This window comes from Mya arenaria, chromosome 4 (genome assembly GCF_026914265.1).
Source record: "Mya arenaria isolate MELC-2E11 chromosome 4, ASM2691426v1".
Taxonomy (NCBI): domain Eukaryota; kingdom Metazoa; phylum Mollusca; class Bivalvia; order Myida; family Myidae; genus Mya; species Mya arenaria.
The window spans coordinates 68,469,190-68,486,623 of NC_069125.1; the positions used below are offsets into that span (position 1 = coordinate 68,469,190).

General features: G+C 36.2%; 2 protein-coding genes across 3 annotated transcripts; one reads left to right on the forward strand and one right to left on the reverse strand.

Moving 5' to 3' along the window:
- Positions 1-3,173: 3,173 nt before the first annotated feature.
- On the reverse strand, positions 3,174-11,005 carry LOC128229908 (collagen alpha-6(VI) chain-like). The gene is made up of 4 exons (XM_052941812.1): positions 10,966-11,005; positions 6,728-6,800; positions 4,238-4,879; positions 3,174-3,723 (listed from the first exon to the last, which is right to left on the reverse strand). The coding sequence occupies exons 1-4, from the start codon at positions 10,978-10,980 to the stop codon at positions 3,362-3,364; spliced, it is 1,092 nt and encodes a 363-aa protein (XP_052797772.1). The 5' UTR covers positions 10,981-11,005; the 3' UTR covers positions 3,174-3,361.
- Positions 11,006-11,086: 81 nt separating this feature from the next.
- On the forward strand, positions 11,087-17,391 carry LOC128229907 (uncharacterized). Of its 2 annotated transcripts, none has more exons than XM_052941810.1 (7): positions 11,087-11,327; positions 12,968-13,269; positions 13,665-13,763; positions 14,062-14,179; positions 14,823-14,996; positions 16,357-16,401; positions 16,902-17,391. In XM_052941810.1, exons 1-7 carry the CDS (start codon positions 11,264-11,266, stop codon positions 17,285-17,287), a joined length of 1,188 nt encoding a protein of 395 aa, XP_052797770.1. In that variant the 5' UTR covers positions 11,087-11,263; the 3' UTR covers positions 17,288-17,391. The 2 variants fall into 2 exon arrangements, with proteins under 2 accessions (XP_052797770.1, XP_052797771.1); XM_052941811.1 differs by having other exon boundaries at positions 13,049-13,269.
- The last annotated feature ends 43 nt before the right edge of the window (positions 17,392-17,434 follow it).

Consider the following 17,434-nt stretch of genomic DNA (forward strand, 5'->3'; position numbering starts at 1 on the left):
TGTCTTAAGCTGAGGCTGTATATATTCTAATGTTTGTCTTCAGTTGAGGCTGTATAGATTCCAATGTATGTCTTCAGTTGAGGCTGTAATAGATTCCAATGTTTGTCTTAAGCTGAGGCTGTATAGATTCTAATGTTTGTCTTCAGTTGAGGCTGTATATATTCTAATGTTTGCTTTCAGTTAAGGCTGTATAGATTCCAATGTTTGTCTTCAGTTGAGGCTGTATAGATTCTAATGTTTGTCTTCAGTTGAGGCTGTATAGATTCTAATGTTTGTCTTCAGTTGAGGCTGTATAACGTTCAATGTTTGTCCCTTCTTGATGCTGTATAGATTCTAATGTTTATCTTAAGTTGAGGCTGTATAGATTCCAATGTTTGTCTTAAGCTGAGGCTGTATAGATTCTAATGTTCGTCTTCAGTTGAGGCTGGATAGATACTAATGTTTGTCTTCAGTTGAGGCTGTATAACGTTCAATGTTTGTCCAGGCTGTACTGAATCCAAGATCTCTCAAATTTGAAACTGTTTAGATTCCAATATCTGTCTTAATATGTTGGAGTTGAAAAGACTCCATTGTCTGTCCTACGGTGTAGCTGTTTAGATTCCTATGTCGAGCGAACTTGGAAACTGTGAGATATAATTGTTTATTTCCTTGCAAAGTATTTATTTTATTTAAAATTGTCATCTTTTGTCTTAATTATTATCTGAAATCTCAAAAAATGTGGATACAGAATTTTTCATATATTTTACGACATTTCAATGGGGGTGTATAGATTCCAGTGGTCAGACCGTGAGCGTGTATAGAATATAACGTCGACCTTTTGAAGAGCGCTTTCTTGCTAAGACACTGCCCAATATTGTCGGTTACGTACCACCTTTCCGGTGCATGACATCTTTGAGCATTTACAGATCTCAGTGCACAGAAACAATGCTTTGGGTGCAGAATTATTTTTGTTATTGTTATTTGTCAATTTCTATACTTATTTTTGTCCGGAGCATTAATTGAAAAGCCTTGAGGTTTTTACTTCAGACTTCATGTACAGATATACATCATTGAGGAAAAGTGTAGTGCCCAAGAACCGCCGCATACTTCTTGCTGCAGTATTTCTTAGCTATTGCCGTTTGTAATGTTTTCAACTTATTTTTTTTTGTCCGGAGTAAAACTCATTGAGGAAAAGTGCAGTACATGACCCTGGCTGCAGATTTGTTTGGGCTACTGCCCTTCGTTTTTGTTCAGTGTTGGCCAACTGCAAAAATACGGTTCGTAAACAATTTACATCTTAATTCCCAATAGTTTTGACAGACAAGAAGGAAGTGGTATTCGGATTATACCTGGGTGATATTGCATGCACATACTCTTTCATTTAAGCTCTTTCATTTACTGATGTATTAGTAAACCTGCCCGTCTTAATTGCCAGCATATTGCTAGCATTTGAGCGTTCTATATCTTGCGAGGGAATGTCGATTCTATTTCATGGATAGTTTCTAAGTATTTTTATCTGGTAAAAGCATGTTTCAATAAGGCACATGTTTTTACTTTAGGTGATTTATTGCATACCAGTTTTGACAATATGTATCTATAATTCTATTTTGGTGTGTAGTGTGTAGTTATCAGTATTTTCAACTCGCCGTATATCAGAAAAGCCGTGTTCATCAGAGTATTTTTTAACAGTGAGTGGCCATTTTTTTATGTTTCATGTATGGAATCGTCTGTTCGCAAGACGGTTTATGTGTTTGAACCAAACTATCATCTCCTGGAGCAATTGTTTTCTTCCAATAATGATCTAATTTATTTTCCTATATATTAGCAAAGGAACTCTTCCAAGTTCGCTTTAAATAGTAATTAAGTTTGTTGATTTTTTACTCCGGGAAAAATGACATGAATCGTTTTATTTTCCGTGGCTGGATTCATACCACAAATTTCTGAGCAGAAATTTAGTACAGAGCCCACTAAAACATCAAAAGTTTAAATTACTGATGAAAGAAAGTTCAGTGGTATTAATTACTTGATACAATTTATGGAGTGAAAAAGATGCACGCTGAGCAATTATATTTTGAAACCTATTGAAGATATCATTCTTAAACAATTAAGTTAACATATTCTATTGTATTTCTATAAATGTGAAGGTCTATATGTGTTGCTCTTACATTTTCGAAGATTATGACTTAAGTCTTTGCTACTTTTATCTTTTATCCCCCCATATGCTGCAGTAATTTCTTACGTCCTTCTACCAAGGAGATTTTGCAAAAAGTACCACATCATGGGCATAACATGGGGGAATAACTTTACGTCATCTAGAGATGTCACCACCGGTAGATTACTCGTATAATTTATATTTATTAAGTCATTGATGAAAAACACAGGGTGTATATATACATATAGGCTAGAATAAACAAAACTAATTTGTTTTTGCCCCCTGTGGATGAAAAACACCGGGAGCTAGGGTTCCATGTTTTACAAAGAGATGTTTAAAGAAGGTGACATCGATGTTTGATATCTTACACACGACTTAACACAGCCATCACTCGTTTTAAGATCATTAACAAAATGGTCCCTTATTTTTCATTTACCATCATGTGTCATACACATGTGTGGTGAATGCTGTTAAAATGCTGATAGTCAATGAAAGTTAAGAATAGTTTTTAGGCTGTAGGTCGCAGTTCTTCAGTTCTGCAAATCGAAATCAGGTATCATCAGACCTAATTTTTGACATGACATGTTAAAAAGAATTAATGTGCCGGAGTTAGAAAATGGGAGTAGCAATGCTGTGATTTATTTTTAACATTTTTGCGTATATTACTACTTTTTTGAGAATGTAAGCATTTCGTTGCTCGATGCGATCATTTCTGGTTGTTGTTTTTTTGAAGTGTGGTATTACAAGTATACCTGTAGTGATTAAAAACTCCTTGTGCGACAGGAACCAACATTTATACAATATGTCCCACGGAGTCACCCGTCAGCATATACAAAGTTTTAAACCACGTATGCTTCTTTGTTCAATGTTGTCTGCGATGTTTCAATAGAAGGACTTTTTTTACAAACTATTCCATACGACGCACAAACGCTGAGATGGACTAAATGTAATGCTTTATAATTAAGATATAATTATGTAATACATAGATGGATGTAAATCTTTTATTCTTCAAAATTCTCCAAGTATGTCAATAAAACAACTTCATTAACACAAGTGAAATAAGCACAATGTTTGTCGTGTATGTTATCTTTCAAATGTATGAATAAGTGCACCTTAAAAATGTCACATACGGAGACGTCAGCATAGTTCTGGTTTCATCTTGGCACGTACAAATCATCTAGATATACAGATTTCACACAGTACAGTATTGCGTATATATGTGGTTCAGGACTAAGTGCATGCGACCGCGGCCGTAAACCCACATCCTTTAGTTGTTGCGTCAAACCACATATTATTCGGGCATTTCTGAACGTACGGCCGGAAGTCGAAGCAGTTGATGTACTTGCTGCAGTCGGTCGGGTGTGGAAACAGTCCATTCTGCATGGGACACTTGATGTCAGTGTAGCAGGATACGAACTCCTTGTAGTTGCACGCGCTGGCGCTCGGGTCGAACAACATGCCGGTGGAGCAGCGCTCCTGAACCGGGCGCCGGAAACGGCAGTGGTAGAAGTAGGCGCAGTTCTCAGGGTCGGGGAAGAGAAGGGAGCGCCCGTCACACTGTACCGGTTCCGGTTCTTTGCTTTGATATAGCTCTGTAACGAAATGGTTACATGAAGTTATTTTACAGACAACTTTGAAAAGTTACTCATCCCTTATGGACAATTAAATTACATAGTATGTTTTTATATGTTCATGGATGTCAACAACTATTTAATATGGCAGGCGCGCGCAGACCAGTCACTAGTTTAACGCCCCCTGTCAATAGATGGAGGACCAGGAGGGCATTTATGGTCATAATTATTGCCGAAATTTGACAGATAATGTGTAAAAAATGTATTACTTAATATAGATTTCATTTGCAATGTTTCGAATAAGCTTGATTTCCGCATAACAGCCATGATCGATTAGATGTTTACGTATGCAAACACATCAATAAACATTTGTCATAACTGAAGTGTATGCAAACCTATTAAATGTTTTAGGAAACATGCATCGATTACGTTATTGTATTATTTGAAAAGCTTTTAATCGTTGTTTAAAAAGCAAGTAATACTCTGTTTACATTGAACAGTTATTAACATGCTATTGTTGGTCAGAGTTACATACGTGGGAAGCAGTTTAGCTCTGTGACGTTAACGTTGGGGTTCATCTCGGAACAGAGGCTGGAGCCTAGGAAAGCCAACACACTGGGGAGCCCGTCGATGAAGCGGCCCATTGAGAACGACTTGCAGTAATCAGAGCCGATGTGGGAGAACTCGGGACCCGCCTGGCCCTTCCCCACTCCGTACAACGTAATACCATCACCCCTTGCCGCTTTCGCTGCCTCTATCACAGACTGACGCTCATCTATGCTCACGGAATCGTACGTGAACACCACCCCGATCTGCCTGGCATTGTTCCGACGGCCACTGCCTGTTTGCCCGGTGGGGTTGGTAAACATTTTTCGCATCAACGATAAGGCCGCAGTAAGATTGTTTCCGCCATTTAGTTCGTCCGCATAGGATAAGCGCTGGCTCATTAGCGTTATACGAGTGTTAATTTGTTTTTGACTCTTAAATGGCTGTGGCCATGCAAAGGGGACGGGCGTTTTCCCGTACAGGATGAGTCCGACGTTGACGTTGTCCCGGTCGATGTTGAAGAAGCTGACCAGGTTGATGAGGAAACGCTCGAACGGGAAGAACTCGTGGCCCGGCACTGCATCCGAGCCCGGCACGAGAAACATGATGTCAGCCTTGCCCGGACACTGGCCTGGATAAAGAAGTTAAGATATTAAAAGTGTAAACACTGTCTGATTGTAAACACTGCCTGGTTATAAACATTGTCTGGTTGATTTATGGAATCAAAGGTCAATAAAAATCAACGATCTCATTTATGATTATTTATTTTTACACTGTGTTGTAATCGAACAGTATGGCTGGTTACCGCTATCCCCCCCCCGGGCATCCGGACACACGGACGGACGGACGGACAGACGGTCGGTGCGATATTAATATAACAGAAATGTTCCTTGGTATGCGTTTACAGTGTACAACAAAACAATTCCCTTATTAGTTTGCCATCCACCCTAGCCCTAAACATTGGCTTACTGGTTGACGGTACATTTCCGAACAGGGCACAAATCCCGAACACCGGCTAAAACACGCGTTTGTTTACCGTCATCGATTATTCGAAGATCTAGATCAATACAGAGGCCTGCCTTGGTCACACTTGCGAAGTTTCATCTTGTTTTGTTAAGTATTTTCTAAAAAAATGCCATTCAATGTTTATACCTTAAAGATCAAAATGTAGCACATGGGGGAATGACGTCAGAGGGCGTACGCGCATCTTTAGGTTTTGCAGTTATGCAGGTTTTGCAGTTATGTTGACCTACATTCAAGGTATTTATGATTAGAAATCACGCTTTACATTTGAATTGCATGTTTTGAAAAAAACAAACATCGGAAACAATAAATCACTTTGCAGCTAAGTGTTTATTTAATATAGCATACTTATTAATTATAATTGTATGAATCGCTAATGCAAGTGTTCGGTATTTGTGCATAATTTACTGTCCATAAAATGAACGATTTTCGACATTAAATTGATGAGATCGTGAATCTGTACTTTGACAGATGTTGTCACATTAACCAAAGATGTTTCATACGCAATTTTAACTTACAACAAAAACTCTTCAAGATAATTGTGAAAAACCTCAAAAAGTGTTCGGATTTGCGACGTCAACCAGTATATAGCAATCAGTTATAAATTAATGTTATATAGGTAATATACAAAACATGCATTGCGAAAATTAAACTTTGACAAGACTCCAAAACATTTTCAGAATATGCTTATAGTTTCCTTAAGTGCAGTAGAACTCGCCCATCTTAACAGCATTGTTGAAGATGATTCAAAAGATAGAAGGAATTTAGTTAAGTGTTGCACATGCACATCTTTTTTATATAAAATTATTGTTTGAAATTGTTCCCGTTTGCACCCAGATTTGTGTATAAAATCGCTAAGAATACAGCCTACATTCTCAGCCAATGCAATTGCAGATAGGCAATCATTAGCCAACTACAAAATTTAATCAATTTCAACTTTCGCGGGTGTTAAAAGGTCCGCCTACTGCCACTCATTAGATACACACTCCCTGCGTCAGTTTTTGCATTAACAATGTGTCAAGGCTTCCAGTCATATACCTAAAAAACACTATGAGTTAGGGGAACATTTCTATGAATTTTACCAAGAGATAGGAGGTGAATGATGAATGATGTTGGCTCATAAAAGCAATTGTTGACGACGGACGACATTCGACGCACAAAACCGATCACAATTGCTAATTAACTATGAACCGCTTGTGCTCAGCTAAGCTTAAAATTTCTTTTCTGAAATTCATGATTTACGCTCATGAAACAACGACAATAATCATGTACAAATCTGGCCGATCCAGCAACAGCAGAACTGATATGTAACAAATGCCAAATACAAAGAACGGTATGCACATCGACCGACATTAGCTGTGGCAATGATTTGGGTTGAAGATGCTAGCTTACTTAATGAAATATAACTCCAAATCAGTCAATTTCTCAATTAACCGAAAAAATGCATAAAAAGTACCTGTGACAGAGGTTAATCCAATAACTAGGAAACAAACGACAGCTCCCTTCCAGATATCCATACTCTCCTTCTGCTGAAAAAAAAGAAAAACACAGTAAAATATTGTATTTATAATAATAATAATAATAATAATAATAATAATAATAATAATAATAATAATAATAATAGTAATAATAACAATAATAATAATAATAAGTATAACAATAATAATTATAATACTAATAATAACAATAATAATATAATGGAAAAAAATGAAAATATAATAATATTATTTTAATAATCCTAACATTGATTTAAAAAAAAATACAAATATATATTTACTATACCTCCAGTACCTTGTATTCCGAAAGTGAAAATGAACGACTATGACTTCATTATTTGCACAACCCATGAATTTGGACGTGGACGACTTACGGGGAATTAGCGTTTTATTGCGACAATGTATTCGTTATTAGACGATATTAAATGGCAGTAAAACACACTAAAACATACTAAAACACACATAACTGTCCCTAAATATGGGACTGAGTGTAGCAGTTAAAATATATAGTTGCAAGCTCGTACATTTGTCCATCAGACCTATACACCCCAATCAAAATTATCTCACCCCGAAATTCATGATAACGTAGTTATTTTGGTAATATGAAAATGATGGTAGCACACTAATTGTTGGACATATCTAATCGTAAGAACGATATAATTATTATTGGTCGTTAAATAACATGAATGCTATCAATTCCCCAAATATGTGCACATAATCTATTTCAGTTGTCAATTCCGGTTCCCCTGTAACACAGATGACGAGAGAGATCACACTGAAAAGCGGGCCTCAATATCGCGAAAATACATTATGTGTACGGGTGTTCTAGACATAAGCAGACATTATCTGTACATGCATTCTACACATGAGCAGACATTATGTGAACGGGTGTTATAGACATAAGGAGACATTATGTGAACGGGTGTTCTAGACATAAGGAGACATTATGTGTACGGATGTTCTAGACATTACCAGACATTATGTGTACGGTTGTTCTAGACATTAGCAGACATTATGTGTGCTGGTGTTCTAGACATTACCCGACAGTATGTGTACGGTTGTTCTAGACATTACCAGACATTATGTGTACGGGTGTTCTAGACATTAGCAGACATTATCTGTACATGCATTCTAGACATGAGCTGACATTATGTGAACGGGTGTTCTAGACATAAGGAGACATTATGTGTACGGATGTTCTAGACATTACCAGACATTATGTGTACGGTTGTTCTAGATATTAGCAGACATTATGTGTGCTGATGTTCTAGACATTACCCGACAGTATGTGCACGGGTGTTCTAGACATTACCAGACATTATGTGCACGGGTGTTCTAGACATTACCCGAAAGTATGTGTACGGTTGTTCTAGACATTACCAGACATTATGTGTACGGATGTTCTAGACATTACCCGACAGTATGTGTACGGTTGTTCTAGACATTACCAGACATTATGTGTACGGGTGTTCTACATTGGACATTGAGCATTCAAAAATGAAAGTCGTGCCCTTAAAATATTTTAGCCCTATGAAAGTTTACCTAAGGAAGATTACCAAAAGTTTACTTATTCTAAAAAAAAAAGTTTACTTAGCCCTAATAAAGTTTACCTTGCTCTCATTTTTAAATGTCCAATGTCGTGCCAGCATGACTTTCATTTTTGAATGCCCAATCTCCAATGTCGTGCCAGCACGACTTTGGACATTCAAAAATGAATGTCGTGCCGGACATTGGACACGGGGCTTTCAAAAATGAATGTCGTGGAGATTGGGCATTCAAAAATGAAAGTCATGAAAGTCACTATTTCTTAGAAATAGTAAACTTTCTAATAAACTTTCTTAGGGGTTGATAAACTTGCTTAGGGCTAGATAAACTTTCTTAGGGCTAGGTAAACCTTCTTAAGGCTAGGTAAACTTTCTTAGGGCTATGTGAACTTTCTAAGGGCTATGTAAACTTTCTAAGGACTATGTAAACTTTCTTAGGGCTAGGTAAACTTTCTAAGAACTATTTTACTATTTTACGACTAGGTAAACTTTCTTAAGGCTAGGTTAACTTTCTTAGGGCTAGATAAACTTTCTTATGGCTAGACAAACTTTCTTAGGGCTAGGTTAACTTTCTTAGGGCTAGATAAACTTTCTTAGGGCTAGATAAACTTTCTTAGTGCTAGGAAACTTTTCTTAGAACTAGTAAACTTTTTAGTAAACTTTCTTAGGGCTAGTAAACTTTCTAGTAAATGTTTTAGGGCTAGGTAAACTTTCTTAGCGCTATATTCACTTTCTTATGGCTGGATAAACTTTCTTAGTGCTAGGTAAACATTCTTAGAATTAGTAAACTTTCTTAGGGGTTGATAAACTTGCTTAGGGCTAGATAAACATTCTAAGGGGTAGATAAACCTTCTTAGGGCTAAGTTAACTTTCTTAGGGCTAGGTAAACTTTCTTAGGGCTAGGTAAACTTTCTTAGGGCTATGTAAATTTTCTAAGGACTATGTAAACTTTCTAAGGGCTAGGTAAACTTTCTAAGAACTAGTTAACTTTTTTACGACTAGGTAAACTTTCTTTGGGCTAGGTAAACATTCTTAGGTCAAGGTAAACTCTCTTGGGGCTAGGTAAACTTTCTTAGGGCTTGACAAACTTTCTTAGAACTAGTAAACTTTCTAGTAACCATTTTTAGGGCTAGGTAAACTTTCTTATGGCTAGATAAACTTTCTTAGTGCTAGGAAACTTTTCTTTGAACTAGTAAACTTTCTAGTAAATGTTTTAGGGCTAGGTAAACTCTCTTAGCGCTAGATTCACTTTCTTATGGCTTGATAAACTTTCTTAGTGCTAGGTAAACCTTCTTAGAAATAGTAAACTTTCTAGTAAACTTTCTTAGGGGTTGATAAACTTGCTTAGGGCTAGATAAACATTCTAAGGGCTAGATATACTTTCTTAAGGCTAAGTTAACTTTCTTAGGGCTAGGTAAACTTTCTTAGGGCTAGACAAACTTTCTTAGGGCTATGTAAATTTTCTAAGGACTATGTAAACTTTCTTAGGGCTAGGTAAACTATCTTAGGGCTAGACAAACTTTCTTAGGGCTATGTAAATTTTCTAAGGACTATGTAAACTTTCTAAGGGCTAGGTAGACTTTCTAAGAACTAGTTAACTTTTTTACGACTAGGTAAACTTTCTTTGGGCTAGGTAAACATTCTTAGGACAAGGTAAACTCTTTTGGGGCTAGGTAAACTTTCTTAGGGCTTGATAAACTTTCTTAGAACTAGTAAACTTTCTAGTAACCATTTTTAGGGCTAGATAAACTTTCTTATGGCTAGATAAACTTACTTAGGGCTAGGTAAACTTTCTAGTAAACTTTCTTAGAGCTAGTAAAACGTTCTAAGGGCTAGTGGCTAGGTAAACTTTCTTGGGGCTAGGTAAACATTCTAGTAAACTTTCTTAGGTCCAGGTAAACTTTCTAGTTAACTTTCTGAGAGCTAGGTAAACTTTCTAGTAAACTTTCTTATGGCTAGGTAAACTTTCTTAGGGCTAAATAAACTTTCTTGGGGCTAGGTAAACATTCTAGTAAACTTTCTTAGGTCCAGGTAAACTTTCTAGTTAACTTTCTTAGAGCTAGGTAAACTTTCTAGTAAACTTTCTTAGGGCTATGTAAACTTTCTTTTAACTAGTAAAATTTGTAGTAAATGTTCTTAGGGCTAGGTAAACTTATTTACAGCTAATAAACTTTCTAATAAACAATTTTAGGGCTAGTTTACTTTCTAAGGGCTAGTCAACTTTCTAGTAGATCTTTTAAGGGCTAGGTAAACTTTCTTAGGGCTAGTGAGATTTCTTAAGGTAAGGTAAACCTGCTTAGGTAAACTGCCATTGGACTGGTAAACTTTGCATGGACAAGTAAAATTTACATTTGTCTCGAAGTCTCATATACAGGGACAATATTTACCAGCATAGTAAGATATAATTTCAGTTAAAGTTAATATGCATTTATGTTGGTTTCTTATAATAAATGAACGATGTTATTAATTAAACTGTGTTAGTCACGGAACACTGAGCCTGGTATGATCATCTCTTGGATATTTATTCACCTGGCAAATAAATGAAGTAAATAACATAAATTGCACCAAATGTAAAAACAAATCGCAAATTGCATTTTTGTCATACAATATTGAAATGAAATCATATAAATTAAATACGCATTAAAATTGCATACCAGCCTAACGAGCATCTATCATAAACAGTCTCATCCAAACCACATCTGTCTGCATTTCAAAACAAGTTGGCAAGCCATGATAAAGCGAGTTTCAAAGCCCATTATTTATCTTTAAAATAAATTTTGACCGAAACGCCACCTTTATGTGTAATAATTCGTTAATTTTATTCAGTTAATTTGGTTTAACTTTTATTTCGTAATCTTTCCCACACACCGTTGTTGGAAGCTATAGAGTGAAGTTGTCTGTGTTTATATGAATATTATTTATTAAGAAACAAATTCTTTTGACATTGTAATTATGGGTTCAATCTTCGTGTGGACTATAGCCCTGCTTTTTGTTGTCTGGGCTCCCATGACCAAAGGTACGTTATATACTGATATATTCTTGCACTTCATTAGTTCAAAACATTCCCAAGAAAGCACATTTTCAAAAAATATATAATTTAAAGATTTTGTGTACAAATATTGTTAATCAATTATTTATCTCTAGTATTGTAGATTATCCAGTAACCTTGCAACAAAATTCGTTAGTAGCACGGCCAACTACCTCCCCAATGTATGATCATTTACTTATGTACTTAATGGTGTTGGACTTTAAAAATAGAAAAACACCCATGTAGATTTAGAAGAAATACTAGGTATAAAGACTGTTTCTGTTGCTATGCAATCACGTTTCATAACGGTAAATTGGTCAAGTCCCGTCAGCTAAGCGATGGTTTTGCCTAAAATTGCGTACTAGTAATCCACAGTGCTGGTTTCCAACGCCATATTATCGCACTAGTCCTTTAATGAAAATCAAAATTCATAGCTTTAATTAGCCTCTGTCATAATTCAATCTCCTTTTTTACGCAGTTAGACAGTTATATTGTTGTATAATGAGCGCTACTCAGATGGTGTCAACCCAGTAAGTACTATGACATAAACATTATCTGATCTATTTAAAGTATGTATAAAAAATGACGTTCGATAGGCTAAAAATATGATGCCAAGAGGAAAACATTTTTTGCGGACAGATAAAACCCCGCGGATATTCTCTGCGTGTGTGTGCGTGTGTGTGTGTTGGTGGGGAGGGGGGTGGAGGGCGGTGTATCCAGTAAAACAGTCACGGTTTATTGCATAATTAGAAAGAAGGAGTAGAATGGTCAATGAAAGGACAATGTAAATTTAATCAAACATAAAAATGGTCTTAACTGAAAAATTACGTAAACGACCATGCTGGAAATGAAGTGTTCTCTAGCCCGAAATATCGTAACCATGAAAGGTTAATCAAGTTATATAGTAGGTAATGTCAAATTTGTCATGTTTTGAACACACATTCAATTTTATATTGATACATTTGTAGCATGTGTTTTCAATTTATATGATAACATTAGCATAATAACAACATACAGACTTATATCTTATTAGCATGAAAACTTGTTTACGCAAATTTGATAAATTCATTCTTGAAATTGAAGGAAAACATCGTATTACATACTCTTTGATGTATGCATGAATAATTTTTTTTTGTAGATAAAAACTAAAAGATATAAAGAAATTTAAAACAGATTTTGGTAAGGAATAGCGCTTAAAAGTCTCTTATGACGATAAAAGAGCACTTGGCCTATTTTCATGTCAAATTACCCCACCCACGTTTTTGCCTTAAATTACAAATTTGAGCTGAACATTTATACTCAGTGCTACCTCAATTTATCTCAACATTTCCATTTATCACATTAACAACTGTTGCCATTTCTTTACCACATACCTTACGGGTTCTATATAATTTGGGGCATAATAGTTACATTTTACATCTCTATGGAACGCTCGGACACGGCGATAAAGTCATAGATATTTAGGAGCAAGTTCAGTAGCCCGATTTTTAAAATGGCATCAGGAAATGTTGATTTAAATCAGTTTGAACCATGTGTTGTTATTGCAGGCCAGTGTCGAGCTAACATGGGACCCGTGGACCTGGTGATCGCAGTACCCGGATCTAACCATGTGTTGTTTGTTATTGCAGGCCAGTGTCGAGCTAACACGGGACCCGTGGACCTGGTGATCGCAGTACCCGGATCTAACCATGTGTTGTTTGTTATTGCAGGCCAGTGTCGAGCTAACACGGGACCCGTGGACCTGGTGATCGCAGTACCCGGATCTAACCATGTGATTCCTGAAAACGAGTTTAGTGCCTTCGAGAAAAACCTCATTAATCTCCTCATGCACTTTGCCATCCAACCTGACGAGTTCAACATTGGCCTAATTCTGTACGGAAAAACTGCGATACCCATTGCAACACCGCAACCATTCAAAACAAGAACCCAGGTAACAAATGATTTGCCCCGAACAAATCAAAAGCAAAATACTAAAAACAAGAAATAAGGTCACACGACTTACCCCCAATAGTTAAAACCAGAAACAAAAGTAACACATAACTTCTCCAAACAGTTAAACCAAGAACAAAGAAAAAACATGCCCTCACACACATCAAGAACTCATGTAAAGCAGGTAACACTCGTGTAAAACATGATCTCACAAACGGTTATAACAAAACATTTTAGAAAAAGAACTAGGGTACAACAACACTCAGCAACAAAAATGCATGAATAGTTCAAAGAAAAAAACAACTTGTATAGCTTGTTACCACACACCGATGCATAAAACAACATTGAAACCCGTTTCAATCTCGCAATAATAGTCTAATAATGTTTCCGTTTCAGATTAACACGCGTGTGACGTTACTCACAGAGCGGATGCAGTACCAGCACGAACTTGGCACGAAACACGACGTAGCCGCCGCCTTAAACCTCATGATTAACGTAAGACTATCCCACACGTTGCCCTTGGATACCTGACCCATTGAAACATTCGCCCAATAATGGTTTTACAGATAAAAAATGAATTATAACTTCTGATGGACACACTCTTGGAATATCTGTTTAACGGTGTAATTCACTTGTTTGTAATATCACGTTCTATTCAGATTAAAAAAAAACAACAACATATAAAAATAATGAGTATGTTAATGATATTCTATTTGAAAAATTCTCATGCTCTTCTTATATAAGTTTTTTACATAGTGTACCTTGACTTCCTATTCCCATCTTATCTACATAGATGTTTAAAGTGCCACCCCCGGGCTACACGGGTAACATCCTGCGCGAGAGAGCCCGCCGTATAGGCATCATCTTCACGTTCGGTTCCACTCCCGCGGAGAACGTCGATAACGTCATTGGTACGTCAGTGTTTTGTAGAACAGATAATGGATTTAGTTCAGATCTATCATTCAACATAATAATATACAAATCAAGTCAAAATGACCCATGATCAATGAAAAGAATGAATATGTGTTCATATATACACGGCGATCGGCGAGTCATTACATGTAATAAACGGGAAGGGAAAAATGAGCATTCTAGCATACACTACGGATAATTGCACTAAGAACATCAATGTGGATGAATAAGATTCTAAAGAAATTACATGCTATATAGGTTTGATATATCAATAAGTAGTTGTGTTTTTACAAAAGTCATGATTACTTCTTTAGATGTAGTTATTCAACATCTTTATGACTTTTATAATTTTAATTAAAATACCATATATAACGATGTTTTCGTAAAGGTTGCCGTTTTTTCAGATAATTTATCTAAAAGAACCTGTAAATTTGACATATTTCACCATTGCTGTTTTGGAAGTGCATTTGTACATACAACGTATGTAGCGTAAAAATGATATATTAAAAAGCATCGAAAATGGAAGAAACAAAAAATAATTCAGAACAACTTATATTGTATTAACCTTGGTTTTAAAATATTGAATCGAATTATGTCTCTTCCAATAATGAAATTTTCATAGTTAAATTCTTGCATTATCAGCGGCAGCAACAAGGGCCAAGTCGGATGGTATCCTGCTGTACGCGCTTGGAAGCAACGGTACCAGCCGGGACTTTATAGAGCTTGGAACCGACTACTGCCGTCTCTTCTCCATGGGAGAGTTCTCAGACGGCCTCCCCTTTGCAATGCCAGACCTCGCCAGTGGCATCTGCTCAGGTACACACGTGACACAGGAGATACACGTGCGCATACGCGCGGAAAAATATAATCACAAACATACCAAACACAACATGTCAAATCTCTCAAGTATGAAAATATGAGGGGCTGTATTAGTTATCAAACTTATTCAATACACTATTAATCTTGTGTGATGACGTCATGCAGAGGGTAAATTATATGGTTAACTGTTGTATTATTAAAAGCTAAGGTATTTGTTACCTGGCACGAAGATCGGGCCAATAATGTGTCCAGTTTCAATGACCGTCAGTCTTAGACTTGGAACCTTATGAGCGACGAATTAAGGATATGAACTAAATCAGACTGAGTAAACAAATACATAAAAAGTTTTTTTTATATAAATGAATTAATTTAAATGACAACAACAATATTCTATTAAAACCATTTATCATATTCCGGTTTAATGAAGCAATTATTTTAGATGTGTGATATAACATTTCTTTTTTTCTACTGGTCAGAAAATATGTCACCCAATTTGTTTGTCAAAATAAAAATCAATCTGCAAAAATACACACTTAATTGGCAATATTTTAGCAAGTCATACGCTTATTACTCATTTGGTATTGATGATATATAATAGGACAATTGTTTGTTTCCATGTAAGATTGTAATATATTTCACCGAGTGAGCACCACAGGCTATTTAACAATGATGCTCACGTTGTTGGTTATTGGCTTTCATCGCTACAATATTTGCTACCATTAAATCCCCTTAAACCGTTACAGTTTTTTTATATTGGCCTTTCGAGAAAAACTGCAGTTTAATATTGTTTTGATTAATGATATCATAAAACGTTTACCTCATAAACACTTTCTGGAAAAAAACAATTGTGTATAATATATAAATTATTTGGTAGTTCAATCAACGAAATGGCATATTTAATGTATTATAGCCTTTACCGCCATTATCATATATTGTTTTGTTTTATTATATATGCTTTCCTGTTCTTTTTAGAGATTAATCAGTGGAATACTAATGATATTTCACTTTTTCAAAAAGCGAAAATATCAATTTGATTTCAATATTTTGAAAATTTAGCCCATTAAAACATCAGCGCGCACAGAACAACGGACAGAACATCAACGACGTCATTTCCGAAATGACGTAACGTGCGCATACACGCGTTCTGATAACATGCAGTTGAAATCTTTTAATGCCATTGCGCCAGTCATCACACTTTTGCCACGGTGCCCATTTAATATGTGAACATATTGTACAATCATAGACGGAAACAAACAATTATTCTCCTTTTCATATTACCATGAAATTTATTCTACATATTCATTCATTTTCAAAAAAAGCGTGATTTCATTTTAACATTGTGGCATTTATGTTTCAGAGGTTGATCCGACTGTCAATATAACGGAAAAGAACTGCTTCCCTCGTGAGCTCCTATACTTTATTTAGTAAATCAAATAAATTTTCTTTATTATTTCCGTAAACATGACTTTTAGTACATCGGATTTGAGTACGAAACAATCATAGCTCATTTACAATTCTTGTTTTGAAGGGAATGGTATTGTCGCTTTTACTTATCTTCAAACAGCATCTAAGGTAGTTGTCCAAACTTCTTTGAACAAAATTCATATTTTCTACTCGAAACGTATTGTTTGATTACAAAAACGAAAATGAATTAGCAAACTTCTACACTCAATTTAAATGGCATTTATGATTTCTAAGGATTCCGTGTTACAATAAAAACTAAGATTGAACGTCATTGGAATATTGACAGCTCAGGCGTTTTGTTTACTAAAAACTCTCGTGTGTTGCGGCTCAATTTAGCCTGTTAGTCTGTAAAAAAAACCACTATGCAACACAGTATTTGGACTGTATACTTGACAGAGTTTCTATGTTATATATACACACCCCATCGTCCCCTTTTAGGGAGGTATCCGAAGGCGCATGGTATCGGCGTTTCCTGTCAGGTGGAGGGTAACATGATGCAGGCAGACCCCAACAACTGTGCCTACTACTACCAGTGCGAATATTTTGACAAGAACCCTCGGCGAATGCAGTGCTCAGCGAGCACCCTGTATGACCCCCTGACTAAGATATGTAACGCCTTGAGTAGCGTCGCCTGCTACAACGATATCACGTGTCCTGATGATAAGCCCGCCCTCCATGCGCACCCTATGGACTGCAACAAGTTCATTAATTGCTACAACGACCGCATTCCGCACGTGCAGTCGTGTCCCGATGACCAGGTGTTTGACCCTCAGACTCAAACCTGCAATAAGACGTCCACGGCGTGTATGCACCAATACGGTTGATAAGATGACAGTCCCCGACGTTTACTGTGAACAGATGACATTTTCTACAGCCTTCTGACCTTGTATTTTAAATGTAATAACAATAAATAAATTTGGAAACTTTAGCTTTGCAGAAATTCAATGATAAATGCAATTTTGGAACACAAC